This window comes from Podarcis raffonei, chromosome 10 (assembly GCF_027172205.1).
Source record: "Podarcis raffonei isolate rPodRaf1 chromosome 10, rPodRaf1.pri, whole genome shotgun sequence".
NCBI lineage: Eukaryota > Metazoa > Chordata > Lepidosauria > Squamata > Lacertidae > Podarcis > Podarcis raffonei.
Window position 1 is genome coordinate 62,238,752 of NC_070611.1, and position 18,629 is coordinate 62,257,380.

At 42.1% G+C, this 18,629-nt stretch overlaps 1 protein-coding gene across 2 annotated transcripts in view; it reads right to left on the reverse strand.

The window, feature by feature from the left end:
- Positions 1-18,629, reverse strand: part of LOC128422342 (1-phosphatidylinositol 4,5-bisphosphate phosphodiesterase zeta-1-like) — a 50,334-nt gene that overhangs the window by 18,497 nt on the left and 13,208 nt on the right. For both annotated transcript variants that reach the window (XM_053406227.1, XM_053406228.1), the window contains exons 4-9: positions 16,842-17,043; positions 15,346-15,490; positions 11,244-11,396; positions 8,437-8,658; positions 6,470-6,626; positions 4,473-4,589 (exon numbers count right to left, since the gene is read on the reverse strand). In XM_053406227.1, coding sequence (XP_053262202.1) covers positions 4,473-4,589; positions 6,470-6,626; positions 8,437-8,658; positions 11,244-11,396; positions 15,346-15,490; positions 16,842-17,043 — 996 coding nt within the window. The remainder of the gene's footprint in view (positions 1-4,472; positions 4,590-6,469; positions 6,627-8,436; positions 8,659-11,243; positions 11,397-15,345; positions 15,491-16,841; positions 17,044-18,629) is intronic.

Genomic DNA, 18,629 nt, shown 5'->3' on the forward strand with positions numbered 1-18,629 from the left:
AGAGGTCAGAGGTTTCTTGTAGGTGGCCACCACGTTTGCACATCTCTCAGGAGGTATTTTGTTCCACTCCTCTTTGCAGATCCTCTCCAAGTCAGTAAGATTTCGAGGCTGATGTGTAGCTACTCAAACCTTCAGCTCCCTCCACAGATTTTCGATGGGATTAAGGTCTGGAGACTGGCTAGGCCACTCCAGGATCTTCATGTGCTTCTTCTTGAGCCACTCCTTTGTTGCCTTGGCCATGTGTTTTGGGTCATTGTCATGCTGGAATACCCTTCCTCGACCCATTTTCAATGCCCTGGCTGAGGGAAGGAGGTGTTCACCCAAGATTTGACGATACATGGTCCCGTTCAACGTCCCTTCAATGCGGTGAAGGTGTCCTGTCCCCTTAGCAGAAAAACACCCCCAAAACATAATATGTCCCCCTCCATGTTTGACAGCAGGGATGGTGTTCTTGGGGTCGTAGGCAGCATTCCTCCTCCTCCAAACACAGCAAGCTGAGTTGATGCCAAAGAGCTCAATTTTGGTCTCATCTGACCACAACACTTTCACCCAGTTCTCCTCTGAGTCATTCAGATGGGCATTGGCAAACTGCAGATGGGCCTGTACATATGCTGTCTTGAGCAAGGGGACCTTGTGGGCTCTGCAAGATCTCAGTCCTTCACGGCATAGTGTGTTACCAACTATTTTCATGGTGACTATGGTCCCAGCTGCCCTGAGATCATTGACAAGTTCCCCTCATGTAGTTCTGGGCTGCTTCATCACCGTTCTCATGATCAATGCAACTCCACGAGATGAGATCTTGCATGGAGCCCCAGACCAAGGGAGGCTGACAGTTATTTTATGTTTCTTGCATTTGCGAATTATTGCACCAACTGTTGTCACCTTCTCACCAAACTGCTTGGCAATAGTCTTTAGCCCAGTCCAGCCTTGTGCAGGTCTACAATCTTGTCCCTGACATCCTTAGACAACTCTTTGGTCTTGTCATGGTGGCTAGTTTGGAATCTGCTGGATTGATTGACTCTGTAGACAGGTGTCTTTTGTACAGGTACTGTAACAAGCTGAGATTACAGGGGAACCTTCAGCCTTCCAGATATTATGGACATAGGAAGCTGTCTTATACAGAGTCGGACCACTGGTCCATCTGGTTCAGTATTGACTATGCTGACCACTATCAGCTCTCCACGGTTTCAAGCAGGGGATAATCCCAACTGTACCGGAAGATGCTGGGATTGAACCCAAGACCTTCTGCATGCAAAGCAGATGCTCTACCACTGAACCACAGCCCTTCCTGTTGCTGAACTACAAGTGCCCTCAATCCCAGGCAGAATGGAAGGAACTTCACCAGCAACATCTAGGGAGTCAAAGGTTCCCCACACCTACTGTAACAGGAGTCAGTGGACCAGGTTCTCTTCTGCAGTTTTACTAAGCAGCTGCAAACATGATTGTGGATGCAATAAAATTCCAAGGCTGGGGACAATTTTGGCAACTAGTCCAACTCCAGCTCCAGAGAGTTGGGGTCTTGGATTTATTTGGAAAACATTCTGAGGGCTTCCATTTCACACATTCTATTCAAGAAGACCCCAGAACTAGTCTGGGGGATCTACATTCTCATGAGCTCAGCACCTAGACTTCTAATATTTTTAATGGGTAAGTATATAGGTAGTAATGATCAGGGGCAGGTAGAGTCTCATGCTCTCATTTTGAAATATTGCCTCCTGACTGTGGGGTGTGAATGTTCAGACTGACTCTATTAACAGTCAAATAAACAGAATATGTTCAGCAAATGTTATAAATATGCTGCAAAAGATAATATCTAAGCTCACAATGCAGGCAGCACCCGATTTGCATGGGTCATGCCACATATGGGTCATGCTTAAAATGGTCGTTGCATGTAACTGCAATGTAACACTTTTACTCCAATGTTATTTTAAAAAACAAAAACACAACACAATGGTCATTATATTATTTTAAGACTTCATTCAAAAAAGAATCTAACTGGAAACACATTGAAAATGGCTCTGCTTCCTCAGGCTTTGGTGTGTGTTTTTTTGGGGGGGGGAGCAGCAGCAAAAAAACATAGTATACAAAATAAAGAAACACTTTAATCCATTCACATGCATAGTTTCAAGATTTCGTCTTGGAAAGAAAGGGTCGTGAACTTTTTGCTTTCCCAGACTCATATTCCTTGGGAATCCTCGGATTTATTTATTATCCCCACCCCTGCACAAGGAGTAAACATCTGCTTACAGAAACTGTGAAGCATGAGTTGGTCATTTAAAAACAATAATACTGATTCATAATTCTCTTTGCTTAAAAGGAAACCCAGACAGCAGAGGTAGGACCTGGTGTACTGGACATTCTTCTAAATGTCCTGCTGGATTTCACAAGGCATATTTCAAGCTGACCTTATACCTAGTATAACTTCTCCAAGTCAGGGCCAAATAAGACACGACTCTCAGGTCCACGATTAGGATCTCATGTTGGGTTGTTGTTGCTGTTGTTCTTGTTTTTAAGTAGCCACAGTGAAGTTGTAGGGGTTTTGGACTGTGGGAAGGTAGGTCAAGCCTTTCCCCTCACACAATTTTCCTGATCAAAATTGCCCCTCCCGGAGCCGCCATTTGCTTCACAGTGGCAACTTATAGGTATAATGTGGGTATCTTTAAGTTTCTCCATCAGGCCAATAATAACTTGGAGGGAGAGAAAAAAGTGCAGAAGAAAAGGGTTAACCCCACTCCCTTCAATATTGCAGTCCCAATCTGATTTAACTCACCCCATATCTGCCATTTTAAAAAAAGAAAGAAAAGAAATTTTGTGGGAGATCTCTCACGACACATCTAGTTATGCCCTCAGACCCACAGCTAAAATGAAGGTTTTCCCTCCTCTTAGGGCTTCTTTCCTCTAAAAATTGGCTGTAATTTTGCAAACACTGGAGATTTTCCCATCCTCCCTCTTGTGTACATGTGCTGTCTTAGAACTCACAGCCTGAACACTGGAAATAGGTAATATTGGGGGAGATCTTGTGACTATAAGAGTTCCATGTGAAAGTCTGATCTTCCGTGTCTGGCAATAGCTTATGAACTGGACTGTTAACTGTTCGTCTATAAACAGTTGGGATGCATTGCGCTGTTACATGGAACATTAATATCTCTAACTTGATTTTGATAACATGATAAATACTTCAAAAATATTTGTTGGCATTAAATGACTATTTAGCATTGCTACAGTTACACTATGGATGCAACTATATGCATATATATATATATATATATATATATATATATATATACATACATACATACACACACACACACACACCTGTGAGTAAATCCCATGGAACCCAGTGGGCTTACTTCTAGTAGACATGCACAGGATTGCACTGCATTTGTGTGAAAAGTTCTCATTTCATTAATGCTAAGGCAATACCTCAAAAAGCATTTTGAATTCTACAACCTTTTTTTTGTCATTTCTTACTGTGTCAGATAAATGCAATGCAGACAATAACACTTTATTTAAATAATCACCGTGCATTTTCCTCTAGTGCATATATCACTGCTTTTCATTTTACTTCATAAATAAAAGAAAATAATTGTATAGCTGTACTAACCCAGTTGTTTCCAACCTACACTGCAGTTGCGTGTGGGAGGCATACTAATTTTTGCTGAGTATAAGGTTCTATTGTATATGTTTTGCTACATTAGAAGGCTTGTCTTTCAGGGGCCTTGCTATTCCCAAAAGTGTGATTTGATTCTACAATTTACCCATGCCAATTTCCTCACTGCACGCCATGTTCCTGTTTTAACATTTACGGATGTGATAGCTAAATACTTCGTGTGAGATATCTGTCTGTGATCTGTCTCAATATCAGCAAATCTTCAGTTACAACAAATGTTAGCTACAACAAAGGAGGGGCGTAGATTTAGACAGACAGCTCAATACATGACTCACTCTTAGCTCTATACTGCAAAGCATGCAGCAAGACAGGAGCGGCTATAATGGCTGGAGAAGCAGGTGGGACCTGGAGTCAGGATAGTATGTAAAAGAGGCAACAGCAGAAACAGGTTCTCTCACCTACTCCATGGACAGCAAGCAAAGAAGAGCAAACGTCTACATGGGGAAAGCCAAAACACTTGCACTCTTTTACTGGAACTCAGGTGTCTCCAGTGATCTGACTGTAGCAGGAAGAGGCTGGGGATGTCTGGGCAATGCTTCTGAAGCTAGATACATAGACTAGTCCAGTCACTTCATCAGCAGCCCACAGAAATAACTCCACTGATTTGAATGGGAATTAAGCACCCTTTCTTTGCGTTGTATCCAAGTTGTGCAAGAGCAAAAGGTTGAAAAGGAATCCGTGCTGACAATCTTTCACAGGAGTGAAAAATTCTTGAAATGAAATGTCAAGCCTTGCGCCATACATAAGCAAGAAGACATGTTCTGAACGACAATAACAACGACGACAACTTGAAATCACCTACCTATCTGACACCCAATGTTCCAGAATTCTTGAGGGTTATAATTGGAAGAGTTGGCCCGGGTTCCTTTTGGGTATATTCTTGTAAGAAATCTGACGGTGTGCTGAACAAATTCATTAGCTACAAGACATTTTAAAATTCATGTTATTGGTACACAACAGCCCAACCGATTGAAAGCAATGTTTTTTTAAAAAAAAATCTGTTTGAGTACACGTGCACATTTAAAATATTTTGATATGTATTGATGTGACCGTTCATTTTGTCATAATCTGTTCTTTACCTTAATTGTTAATGTCCTGGAGGGATGGGGGAGTACAAAGTTATTATCAAAAATCCATATATTTATTAGCTAAACTTATATTAGCTATAACAACATTCTTTTTTCTTTTTCTTTTTTTGCTATAACAACATTCTTCATATAAATCTAATGGTGTGATCACTAAAAGTGAAGAAATTCTGATTGTCTCAGGTATATAGAGAAGACAGTAATTTCTGGTAGTGGAGCACATGTGACATGAAAGTGGATGGATATTAGCCCCATATTTTATTTATCAGGGCCTTTAGGCACCAACCAGGCAAAAACTTTCCTCTATAACCAGGGCTTTAGCCTTGAACTATCTGTCTGTCTTTTAGAAATGGGTGGAATGTTTTTTATGTATTTCTTTTTCCTCTTGATTTTGATGCATCTATGGGGTGGGTGTTGTTTGTTTGTTTGTTTGTTTGTAAGGCACTCTGGGTTGCCCTGGGCAAGATAGAGCAAAGAACAAATTCAATATGTAATAATCATTATGATAATGATAATACTGTGGCCCAATTATTTGTTATTCACTTATTTGACAGTGTTCTTAAACGAGCCACCATTTTGAAGAAAAAAAGCAGCCATGAAGCCCCAATCTGGAACATCTTCCCGATGCAGATTAGGTGCTCAAACCCATTTCCTGCGATCCTCCCTCTCTATACCTGCTACTTGCCCCTGAAATGGCTGTTTACTGCAAAAGAAGGCACTCAGCAGCAAACAGCAGCCAGAGGGGGGTAATTTTCAATAGGGAACGAGTGTGAGGCCCTGATCCAGATGAGGAGCAAGCTCTGAATAGGGAGCTCACAGCTGCTGACCCCCACCCCAAGTGAAATTCAAGCACCCATTGCCCCCAAAACACATCAATAAAATAACATGCAGTTAGGCTTGTACCTGATATATTTCTGTTTCTGGAGACTTTACGTCCAACCCAGTAGAAACAGGTCTTATGGATCAAGAGACAGTCACAGGCTCAAAGCTTACTGCATCCTACTTAGGCACACTTCCCACCCCCTTTTCTGGTGTGGTGTTACATTTTATCATTCCTAGTCCTGATTGAAATGTACCTGGTTCAATCTGGTCACGAACTTACCTTGGAAACCCTGATGAAAACAGTACTCTATGTATCAATCGAGGAGAGTATTCAGGCTTATTTTAATCAGGGTTAGCAAGGGACAAATTATGCCAAACCAGTTTAGAGAGTGAGTGGGAGTTTTTGTTCATTTGTTTGGTTTTTTTGTCCCACCACTTCCCTCAGGAAAATCCACAGTTTACCACTCAGTCTGAACAAATGTCAATCCATGGAAAACCCAACTGACGTATTTTCTGCAGAGAGAGGCAGAAGGGAAGATACAGTCCTGCATTCCAGGCCAGGCTCAACTCTGCCTGGACTGGATCCAAGCAACACTGGACAGCGGAAGAAAACTGCAGTCACTTATCCGAGATTTCTTTTATTTTTATTTTAAACAAAAACAAAGAAAACCCTGCAAGCTTCCACTTACTGATATTTTTCTCTTTTCGTATATTTTTGGCTTGGATGAAATGTAGCTAACAGCCAATCAACACAAACCTTTAGCCACTCAACTCATGCAGAGCGCTGAATCAACGCTCCAAACATCTCACTGCCTGCCAGCTGGTGACAAGCTGCCTCATAAAGTTTATTGACAGTTCAGAAGGCTTAAGCAAGAGAAAACAGCAACATTACCTGCGAGTTTTGCCAGCTTTCGGGCTTTTAGCTCACCAATTGAATTGTTTTCATAAAAAAACTGCTTTTCTCTGGAGTCTTCAAAGCTTACAAACTTCCGAGATTTGGTATAAATCACAAGTTCTGACAGTGCCAAGGCAATCTTTATTTTCTTCATCTATAAATAATATGGGAGATGACTGAAGGTTTGTTAATATATTTTTTTAAAGATACTATCTCAGTTTCAACTGAGATGTCAATTTCTGTTGAAAGCACACCAGGAAAGGGGTTCTATTCAATGTCAATCACACTCTGTTTTTTTTTTTTTTAAAGATTTTTATTGAAGTTTTACAGAAAAGAAAAATAGAAATTCACAGAATAAAAAAACCCTAGATTACAAAAAAAAGAAACACCAAAAATACAGAAAAAAAGCACAACTAATTACGAAAAATTAAATTTAAACAAAGAAGAGTTAAAACCAATCCATTTTTCCAATAACCTCAATTTCATATGCTTATGTTCTTGACCTCCTTGCACCTCCCCCCTTTTGTATTCCCATTCAGATATTTAATTCAGCAAATTCTTACCCTTTTTCAAATGTTAAACTTTATACCATAACATATACTATATCCATATTTTCAAGCATATCAATACCTTTTTTTGCATAATCTTATTAACTTTTATCACTAATTACCACTTATTGCCAATCCAAGCACAGTTTTAGCATTCATTAATTTTATAGTATTTCTGAAGATAGTCTTTGAATTTCTTCCAGTCTCAATGTCAATCACACTCTGAGTTAAACTCATTAAAATTAAATAACGAAACAAAACTAGGTCCATTAATTTCAATAGGTCTACTCTGAGTAGAATTCAGTTGGCTGCAACTCATAGTCAAATCACTATTCATATAGGTTTTCTACCTTCATTGCTCAATGCAGCATACATGGATTCCCTTCTCTTTATCTTCACAGCAACCCTAAGAAGTAGTCTAGACTGAAAGATAGTGACTTAGCCGAGCCAACTTCATGAGTAGGGATATAAACATGTTTTCCCAATCCCATTCTGAAGCTGCATGCACACCACAGGTGCCAACTCCCTGGGGCCCTGGGTGCCCGAACACCCACAAAGTTCCTCATGAAGGGGCTGGGCACCCATGAATTTCGGTACCAGGACCATGCACACTGCATGGCACCCACAGCCACAGGCACCCACAGTCACAACCATGTTGGCATTCCTGATACACACTATACATTTTAAAGCACATTTCCCCTCGACAAGAATCCTAGGGACTATCGTCTGCTAAGGGTGCTGAATACTGCAGTTCTGCTAGAGGTAAACTACTATTCTCAGGATTTTTAGGGGTGGGGGGGATGTTCTTTAAATATATGGTGTCTAACTTCTATACCGCACCGAAGATCTGTAAAACAAGATTTGCATCCTTTATGTGTAACACTTAATGGTTAAACTATACAATATGGAACATACTGATTAAGGCTGCAGACAGTTGTTTGCAGGAAGTGCAGGTAGTTGGCACCTGTCATATCTTGACAGGGGATACTGTTTCACAAAACAGGGGCAACCACACTGAAAGCCCTGCTCCGAGTTACTGTAGAGCAGGCATCCTCTAGCTTCAGACTTAAGGAGAAGCTCCCCTGCAGAACACACTGACCTACTGGAACTAGAAGGGAGAAGGCAGTCTCTCAAGCAACCTGGCCATGTGCTGCAAAGACCTTATACATTTGCACAAGAGCTTTGAACTTGGCTCAGTAGCAAACTGGCAGCCAGAGCAAATCCAACAAGAAGGTGTTTTGTGATGGTGTTACACTAGCTGCAGCCTCGGGACCAAAGGGCAACCCTACACAGAGCACACTGCAGTAAATCTTAGAGCAGTGAAAAAGATGTCAGAAAGAAGAGGGAGGGCTGGTGTGTTTGCTTTCTGGTAGGTTTTAAACCCAGGATCTAACTAGACATGACTTCAGGTCATACCTTTTGTTTTTTCCGAGGTGGAGCTGAGCCTTTCCAGCGTGCCCTTCTCTTTTTCAGCAGCGGTTGCTTGGGGTGCGAAGGGTTGTCGTCCAGCTCCTCGTCACTTGTTTCTTCCTCTTCAAATTCCCCTGTCTGACCATGGCTATCCGTGCCCTTCCTTGCAAGCGTTTCTTCAAGTGTCCCAATTTTCTTATTTTTAATCATTATTTTGAATTTCAGTGACTGTGATAAGAAAGCAATAAGTATTAAGAATCATAAATAACACAAGAAGGAAGAAGAAAAAGTAATAAAAATGGAAGACAGTGATTCAGAACGTGTGGGCCTCCAGGAAATGTTGCTCCAAGTCCCATCAGTCCCAGCCAATGGTCAGGGCAATGGGAGACAACATCCAAGACTCATGGGTTCCTATTTTGCCGTTAGCCCAAAGCTGTGCCTAACACATGACTAGCTGTTCACTGGCACTACTTGCTGTGCTATTGATGTGTTTGCTTTGTTTGTTGCTTTTCCTCACATGTTAAACTCAGAGGTTGCCTGAGTTTGAGCCAGGTGATACCAAGCAAGCATTATCATCTTGATCAAATGAATCCTTATGGTATTTTTCACATTTCTAGTGAAAATTTGGCTTGAATGAGGTATGAAATAGGAAGAAAAGACACACAGACAAAAGAGCACATTTCGAGTTTCCATAGCACAGGAGAAAAGAAAGGGCAGGTACTCTGATTTTACAATAACTGGAATTCCAGCCCCCTCCGAAGTCCTCATACCTCCTGAATCAATTTACAGCAAATCTTTTGAGTTCTGCAGTGCATTTAAAGTTATTTATATCCCTTTCCACCTGAAATCAAGAAACGTGAACAGTACTTGCAAGATGGCATTATTTCCCAAGAGTTCTGCTTTATATCTGTAATTCTCTCCTGATCCATTTGTTCCTTTTTTGCAATTAAGAACAGTACTGCTGAGCATCTGTATGATTAAATTCTCCTCATAAAAAGTATTACACTGTACTCCCGTGTAGGTTTTAATGGTGCACCGTAGCTGAAAGAGATGGCTTTAACCCATTTCTTCTCCTTTTTTAAAAAAAATAATAATAAAACCCATCCAATTGCCAAAGTTGCATGTTTAAACTCTTGTGCTGATCAGGTTGCTGTAAACATGCAATGGCAGCCTGAGCACCACATTTCCTTGTGGACAACCTTTGGGGGGGGGACATGCTCACCATGGTGGGTGGGGTCAAAGGCAAAAGTGTGGAGCAACAGGTGTGACTCTCACTTTTCTACAATAGCCTATGTTCCAGCCATGCAAAATTCAGAGCTGTCAGCCCACACACCTCCCCACACTCATCTGTTCATCTAGGCAAGCAAACAGCATTACAGGCAACTCCCCATTTACGTGGCGGTTGCATTCCAAGGCACCATGTGCAACAGTGAGACGCCCGTTCAAGTCTGCCCTCCCACTGTTCCACCCTCTTTTGGTGCAAAAAAAAAAAAGGCACGTGGTCATGCGCATCCTGCATGGGGAGTTGCCTCTATTACAGTCCAAGGACACATTCCAGCAAAAAGCAGTTGAAGAGGGCACAGAGTGGGGAAGTGAGGGATGTGGCCCAATGAGAACCCTAGGGGCCAAAGAGAGAGGTCTGGAGGACAACAGCATTCAGGACCTGGGCCTGCGGTTGCTCACTCCTGGTTTAAAATTAGAACGTATTTGCTAACAGTGGACAAATCTCCAAATAAAAAACTGGGACTGTGCAAATAAAACTATTCAAATAGGTACCTTTCAAATTCACATGGGCTAGAACCCTTTTCGCACATTATTGCTACAGGAAACTCACGATTTGTGTGACTTCAGCACATGCGCGACCACCAAAGTGCCAGAAGGGGGCAGAATGGGGTGGGCTTTCGCACACACTGCCAACATGTGGTTCATGGGCTGCCACTCGAATAAGGGGGGTGTTGAGTGGATGCCACAAATAGTTTAGAGGCACAAGGAGCTTCAAATCCACATTAAACTCTGGTGCAGACAAGCCCTTTAAACTACAAAGGCTGGGACAAAAGTGTTGATCTTTATCACTCAATTGTTGTGCTCTATCCCAGCTTTTCCAAATGCCATCCCTTGAAGCTGCCATGGGGAAAAGTTGCTAGGATAGTGCATGAAGTCATTCTTTTGTCCTGATTCATAGCTGTGGCGACACAAAGAACAGCTTGCAGCCAAGTAGCTTTCATGGCAAGCCATGCTTGTCAACCTCAAGTAAGTACAGTTGCCTATCTGGTGTTTTCATTCAAGAACTCCGGAATGCAGATGTAGGATGGAAAAAAAACATGTGCAAACTCCCAGAATGCATATTTTAAAGTCTGCTTTGAAAAGCAAATGAGGGATATGAAGCTCAGATTGTGAGACTTTTAATGCATTCCACACAAGTACCTTTCTGACATGTTGCAGGCTTTTGTTTTGGAATCGCATAACTAAAATCGCATAACAAATATAAGGTGTGTTATCATCCTTAGGGTAATAATAAATCATGAATACATGCATTGGAAGGTTCAAGGGAATCTACAATGCATTGTATTTCCAATGTTTTGGTCTACACTTGAATTTTTTGACACGCATATTTTCTTCTTAATCTGGGGGGTGGCGTACTGGTGTTTTCTATTTGTACAATAACTCTATACCAAACAGACTGCATTCCAGGTGTAGTTAATTCTGCATATTTTAATGGGAGGAACATGATAAACTTCTTAGGAAATAACCATGCCAACTGCAGTGATTTCCTCCTTGTTATCTTTTATGAAAGAGCAACTCAGTTTTGTTACCTCAGGGGAAGGGAGCTCAGTTGGCATTATATCATCAATCGCAGATATAACCAACATGTCACCCAGGATATTTGTCAGATAATCTGCCATTACTTCCTGCTGTTTAGGGCTACAGTGATTCTCCAAAGACAGTATCAGAGGATAATCGGAGACCTGGAAGTACAATTCAATGAATACTGTAATTCCCAGTTACACAAATATGAAAATCTAAAACAAGAGAAAAGAATACTATGAGAAGCATGCACTGTTATCTGCAATAAAGATACAAAACAATACTGTGACATCTTATATCCCAGCTGATTTGTCTAGGCAGAAGCAACCACTCTCAAAGAAACGACATTTCTCTTTTGTGCTACAGACCACACACAGGTGCTGTTCTGGGATTTGGGTATACATTTTACCTTACAGAACCAGTGGTGGTATTGTAATGCATGTGCATCAGTGATAGGTTAATCTTTGAAGAGCTACTTCAGGCATACCCAAGAACTCAGATATCTCCAAAGGGATTTTCTAGCTATTCCACTTTACGCAAGGTCAATGTCATATTACGAACAGATTTGTGGGGGCTGGGAGGTGAGATGAGGGGACACACTCCTTTTCTAAAAGCAGTTTGTCATAAGGCATGGGGAGATGCTCTTAAGAGAAGCAGACACCATGGGAACTAGCAGCATGCTTCTCTGGACCTTGGCTATAGGCATTTTCCCTCACCCCACAATATTCCTTCAAGCATTCTCAGGACTGTATTAATGTGGCGATTTCTCATATGAACTAGGATCATCCTGGATACAGCTACTGATTTATGCGATGCTGACAGCTTCAAGGCAAAGGGAACTGACCAACAGCAGCTATACCCATGGGAAAGCCCAAGAGTCATTCCATGTGTGTGAGCATTACGTGGAAACAAAACTGGCCATGAAACAGCCCTACAGCTACAAACCACAGCTTGTAAAGGATTTGGATATATGGTGAGTCATGTTCAGATTACTATCCTGAAGTTTCATTGTTGCTGCAGTGGAGGCTGGTCCATTAGGGTGAATGAGTCACTTCCCCACCAACCTTACTCTGCTCTCAGAAAATCCCCACCTGTCTGACTCTCATTTGCAATTAAACCAGCTTTGCCATAGCAGGATTGGCGCAAAACTTTGGCTCTGGTTCCACCTTCTGTTAGTCTCTTTACCTTCTGCCCTACCAATCGCAACGGGTACCAACCACCACTGTGTTGCTTTAGTTTATGGTGCCATCCAGACATATACAAAGAGAAAAGAGTATGTTAAGTGTATACAAGATTTCCCTTAATAAATAAATGCCAGATATGTGCAAGAATTACTTTTTTTGTTTGGCTGCGTACTCTCCTTCAAAACCAACTGAACCAGATTGCCTTTTGATTTAAAATGCTGAAGATTTAAGACTGACAGGTGAAAGCCTCTTTCATTTTTGTCCTTGGCACCAGATGGAAATAGTTTATCTGCCACATTTCATCTTATCCTTTGTTGAAGGGAAAATACTCCGGATTATCCCATTTTCTCTTCACGAGAATTCTGTGAAGTAAGCTAGGATGAGAAATAGAATTTGCCTGGGGCCACAAAGTAAGCTTCCTGGCAGAGCAAGGCCATCTTCCAAAGACTGTGCAGGTATAAACCATGGAAAGAGTGCAGAACTATTAGTGCCACTCACACTGGCTGCACCTCCAAACTTCCCCAGATGACAATCCCATGGTTAGGTTTTCTTCTGGCCATATTATCCAGAGTTCAGACTGCCTTGCTTCTACATTGGTTGAAATTACAGCATATGCCAGATTCAAGGTTGCCCAAAAAACCATTATTTGAAGCAAATTTCTAATAGGTCTGCACAAAGCTGGGCCAGCCAATGTGAAATCCATATAATCAGTTATAGACTGATTGTTGACTGTGTGCAAGATTGCAACCCCTATATTTGCAAAGTATTGTAAATGAAGTTAAAGAGTGGGGCCTTCTGTTAGCTACTGTAGATCTCATATCCAAATATGTAATTCTCACCAGTTTTATTCAGGGAAATCCAATCATGGTCTTCCAATTTTGTTTTGTTTTTAATTACAGGTTGATGCGTTGAGGAAGGTATGCACAGCTTTGAGATTTCAAACTATACCCACAACATATTTGGGTGGGAGATATACCAGGATACCTGCAAATTTAATGTCTGTGTACTGTGGCCAAGGAGAGTTGGTAATATTGTTCCTTATGTACTGTATTGGTCCCTGTTAAATTCTCCTACGGTTAGTTTTTTTTTAAAGAATTCTCCAGTTTCCTTTTTTGAATAATAGGGAGAAAACCTGTCATTTGTTGATGGATGAGGATAAATTCATGACATAATAAGGTTTCTACGTTTGCATTAGCAGCCCAGTCGATGAAGCAAAATTTCATTGTACAACACAGGGCCCCATATGCTGTTAAAGTGTACAACTTTGCTGTGTTGTGGTTGTTGTTGTTGTTTTGAATGACCAATAGTTTTTCACAAATACATTTGACTGACTGGCACTGCTTGTTGTGGGAGTGAATTTCATAGGTTAACTATGAGCAATGAGAGTGATGAAGTACCTCATTCTGCCTGTACTGAGTCTTCCAGCATTCAGCTTCATTAGACATCCCTGAGTTTTAGTGTTTATTAGAGAGTGCCCTTTCTCTATCCACTTCTTGTCTCAGCTAAGCATGTGGAAAATCCCTCTTCTGACCTTACTACATTAAGTGGGAAAGTCAAGAGTGGCAAAGGTGGTGCAGATGATGGGGGCAGATCTGGCCAAAACACACACACACACACACACACACACACACACACACCCCTCCTGCACAGTTTATGTCCACACATGCTCAACAAATGCCAGAAGGCTACTGGCATACTGGCTTTTTGACCTCTGCACTGCATCCCTGTTTCTAACTGTTGCAACTTGTTTCATCTTGGGGGGGATGGTTAAGGAATGGGCCAAATTGCCTTTAGGTCCTTTCCAACACTTTTCATTCACCTACCCACCCACAGCAAACATGATCAAAACAGCAAAACCTGAAATGCACTATTTCTTAACATTATTAATTTTAAGACATTTCTACACCACCTTTCATTTGCCCAAAGCTAAAATTCAAAACGGGACGCGGGTGGCGCTGTGGGTAAAAGCCTCAGCGCCTAGGGCTTGCCGATCGAAAGGTCGGCGGTTCGAATCCCCGCGGCGGGGTGCGCTCCCGTTGCTCGGTCCCAGCGCCTGCCAACCTAGCAGTTCGAAAGCACCCCCGGGTGCAAGTAGATAAATAGGGACCGCTTACTGGCGGGAAGGTAAACGGCGTTTCCGTGTGCTGCGCTGGCTCGCCAGATGCAGCTTTGTCACGCTGGCCACGTGACCCGGAAGTGTCTCCGGACAGCGCTGGCCCCTGGCCTCTTAAGTGAGATGGGCGCACAACCCCAGAGTCTGTCAAGACTGGCCCATACGGGCAGGGGTACCTTTACCTTTACCTTTAAAATTCAAAAAGCAAATATCATTAGCATATTTACACTGCAATGCTATGGATGCCTACTCAGAAGGAAGTCCCACTGAGCTCAGGGAGACTTCAATCATATGCAAAAGTGTGTTGCAGAGATGGGGAACCAGTAGCTCTCCAGATGTTGTTGGACTCTTGTCTCCCATTAGCCCTAGCCAGCGTGGCCCATGGTCAGGGATGATGGGAACTGGAATTCAACAGCATCTAGTTCCCCAACTGTGGTGGATGCAATTATCAGTTTAATTTAAAAAAAACAAAACAAAAAAAATTAACAATAGTAAGAGAACAACATAAAGATAAAATAAAACTCAGAAAACAATCAGAAGCAGCAATAAATAATTACCATCCATAAGCATGGCTGTCAACTTTTCCCTTTTCTATTCGGAATAAAGGAATTTCCAGCTATATCCATAAGAAAGAGCTTGGGCAAATATGAATCTTTTCACCTATAGCTCTGCACAGTCAGTGCTGGGCAAAGATTCTTGGGAAAGTTCCATGAGTAGGGACACCATCACATACACTATCTATGGCCAAAACTCTGAACGCACCTTAGTCATTGTGCTCTGTTAACCGACCCCCAATTTGTCACATGTACCTACCAAAAAGGCATACTTGCTGATCACCTGGATGACGGTCTTAAAGCTAATTTTGCTTGTTAATGTATGTCCATGATAAACAACAGGATCATTGTTTGGTCCATCCCAGCAGTCAATTTCTAAGCAGCGGCATCCTTTCATTAGAGCACTAGAAAGAAAGAAAGAAAGAAAGAAAGAAAGAAAGAAAGAAAGAAAGAAAGAAAGAGGGTTGCTGTGAGGATAATATGGAGAGTGGGAGAGGCAGGTACCTCATCCTGGGCTCCTTGGAGGAAAGGTGGAATATATGTAAAAAATAAAGGAACAAATCTCTGCAAATGCAAAATAGCACCCCAGGTAGATGATCTGGCTAGCACCCTTCTCTCTGACAAAGGGTGCTTCCATACAGTTGCTAAATGGGCGATGGGTGCTCCTCATGCATGCAATTTTTTCACAGAATTGATATTTCACAGCATTGCTGGTATCTGCTTTGTCCTCCTCTGACTTTGGCTCCTAAGAACCTTACACCGTGAATAAAGCTACCCCACAACTCCCACTCTCGCTCAGCATCTAGTGGAGAGTCCCAAAGGAACCATCACCTGAAGGATAGGACATGGATCCATTTGACTCACAGCAGCTTTTCAGAGAAAGCAGAGCTAGAGGGCAACCCTTAGGCTGGCCAACTATGAAAGCTCACAACTGGGGCCAGGCAATGGTGGGAACTACATCCCTGGTTTGCTGCTCTGAGCATCTTTGCATCCGGTTAAGAATGAGGGAGAAATTTCTATACCACTTTGCATTTAAAGTCAAATCTACCTAATTCACACTCCAACCCTTGTGGTGCAGTTCTCCAATCAAATGGAAAGCAAAAATGCATATACCAGGGGAAAGTGGGCAACAGTGAGTATATTAGTGAATGCAACATACTAAAATGTGTTGTATAAGAGGAAATTGCCTGCAAAAAATGTTTATTAGGCAAAACTGCATATAAAAATGTGTGTCTTAGGAGAGATATGCACTAAAATGCTGGTGATTTTTCATGAGGACTTTTTACACACACACACACACACACACACACACACAAACTGATGTGGAAATGTGGAGAATTGATATTAAGATTGGCAAAATAAGAAATCGAGAAACCAAAATTGACAGATTTACCCACCCCTAAATCCATTTTCTGATATTCATTCCATAAGGAGCTGGCTGGGATCCTAATCTCCTACAACTAACTTGCCCTCCTGCCAATACCCACATAGAGGTCTAGTTGGAAGAACATGTTATGTATGTATATATGTATGATCTGATTTCCATCATGCCTTTCTTCCTGAAAGAGCCCAGGGCAGCAAACACAGCAATGATTTTAAAAAACCCAAAAACTAAAGGCAATTTTAAAACATTCTTTAAAAATAAAAGTTTAAAAACATTCTCAACCAGCAATCTGGTGGGAAAACATGAGGCGCTGCTTCTCTGAATTACTTATTCTACCTGATAAACTACTATTTTAAAATGGGCACAAATACCTTGCATAACCCCACAGGTGACTTGGCCCTATTAGCTGGTCAGATATGAGGTAGGTGTTGTGCGAGGATGAAATAAAGTATTCACACAGTGGACGGGTCATATCCTGGTAAACAGTTTTGTGCTCAGATTTAAATACCATGCATTCCTCAGATGTCATGTATCTTAGAAATCCTTCAAATGTCATCTGTGAATTTTTCTTTGCTGAAAGCCAGAATATTACAGGGAAAATAATTACTGTACATCTCTACTATGATTCCTTACAGAATTAAGCAAAATTTCAAACCATTGCAGATTAAATATGTTAATGCAACATGGAGCATGTGGGTGTCAAATCACATATAGAGGCTTTTGCTCTTATTTCAGGGATGAAGAATCTGTGGCCCTCCAGATGTTGCTGAACTCCCAACTTGCACCATCCTAGACTATTAGACTTGCTGGCTGGGGCTGATGAAAAGTGGTCCAGCATATGAAGGGTCCACCCAAGTTATCTCAAAAGAATATTGGAGATATATGATTTTGCTCATCATTATCCGAAATAACTACTGTAATGTGTGATATATGGGGCTGCTTTTGAAGAGCACTTGGTAAATCCAATTGGTACACATTGCAGCAGCCAGTTTTAGGGTTGACTGAGAGAATGTAAAGGTAAAGGGACCCCTGACCATTAGGTCCAGCCGTGGCCGACTCTGGGGTTGCGGCGCTCATCTCACTTTATTGGCCGAGGGAGCCGGCGTACAGCTTCCGGGTCATGTGGCCAGCATGACTAAGCTGCTCCTGGTGAACCAGAGCAGTGCATGGAAAGGCTGTTTACCTTCCTGCCGGAGTGGTACCTATTTATCTACTTGCACTTTGACGTGCTTTCAAACTGCTAGGTTGGCAGGAGCAGGGACCAAGCAATGGGAGCTCACCCTGTGGCAGGGATTCGAACCGGCAACCTTCTGATTGGCAAGTCCTAGGCTCTGTGGTTTAACCCACAGCGCCACCCGCGTATGCCATTAATCCATGCATATACACTGCGTGCATGTGTAACAAATAAACACGGCGCATGATCTTTGCAATCAACCCCAGTTGCCAGTGTAGCTCTGTTAAAAGTGCAAAGGCATATACTGAAATATTGTGGAAGACCACTGTGATTTCAAGGCATTTTAGGTGGGGCAAAACATGCCTGGAAACTCTCTGTGGCATCCTGAGGCTTTTAAGCGCTTAATTCTATTTCTATCTTGTTTCTCTATAAAATATAATACTCTAAAAGTTAGTTATACATCAAGATGGTACCATGAGGAAATTTTAATTTCTATATAAGTCTCAGCAGGATCCCACAGCAACATCTGTTGACTCACGTTAAGCTCATGGTCCCCTAGGATCCCAGGATCCTTTTCATATGCACTACTAGTAAGCAGGCATCCTCTATCTTATATTTGACTCATTGACTCAACTCAGTGTGATGCAGCAGCAAAAAAACCCCACCAGTATTCCAAGTGTGGCCTGACCGAGGCAGAATAGAGTAGTACTATTACTTCCCTTAGGGACACGGGTGGTGCTGTGGGTTAAACCACAGGGCCTAGGACTTGCTGATCAGAAGGTCGGCGGTTCGAATCCCCGCATCGGGATGAGCTCCCATTGCTTGGTCCCTGCTCCTGCCAACCTAGCAGTTCAAAAGCACGTCAAAGTGCAAGTAAATAAATAGGTACCGCTCTGGCGGGAAGGTAAATGGTGTTTCCGTGTGCTGCTCTGCTTTGCCAGAAGCGGCATAGTCATGCTGGCCACATGACCCAGAAGCTGTACGC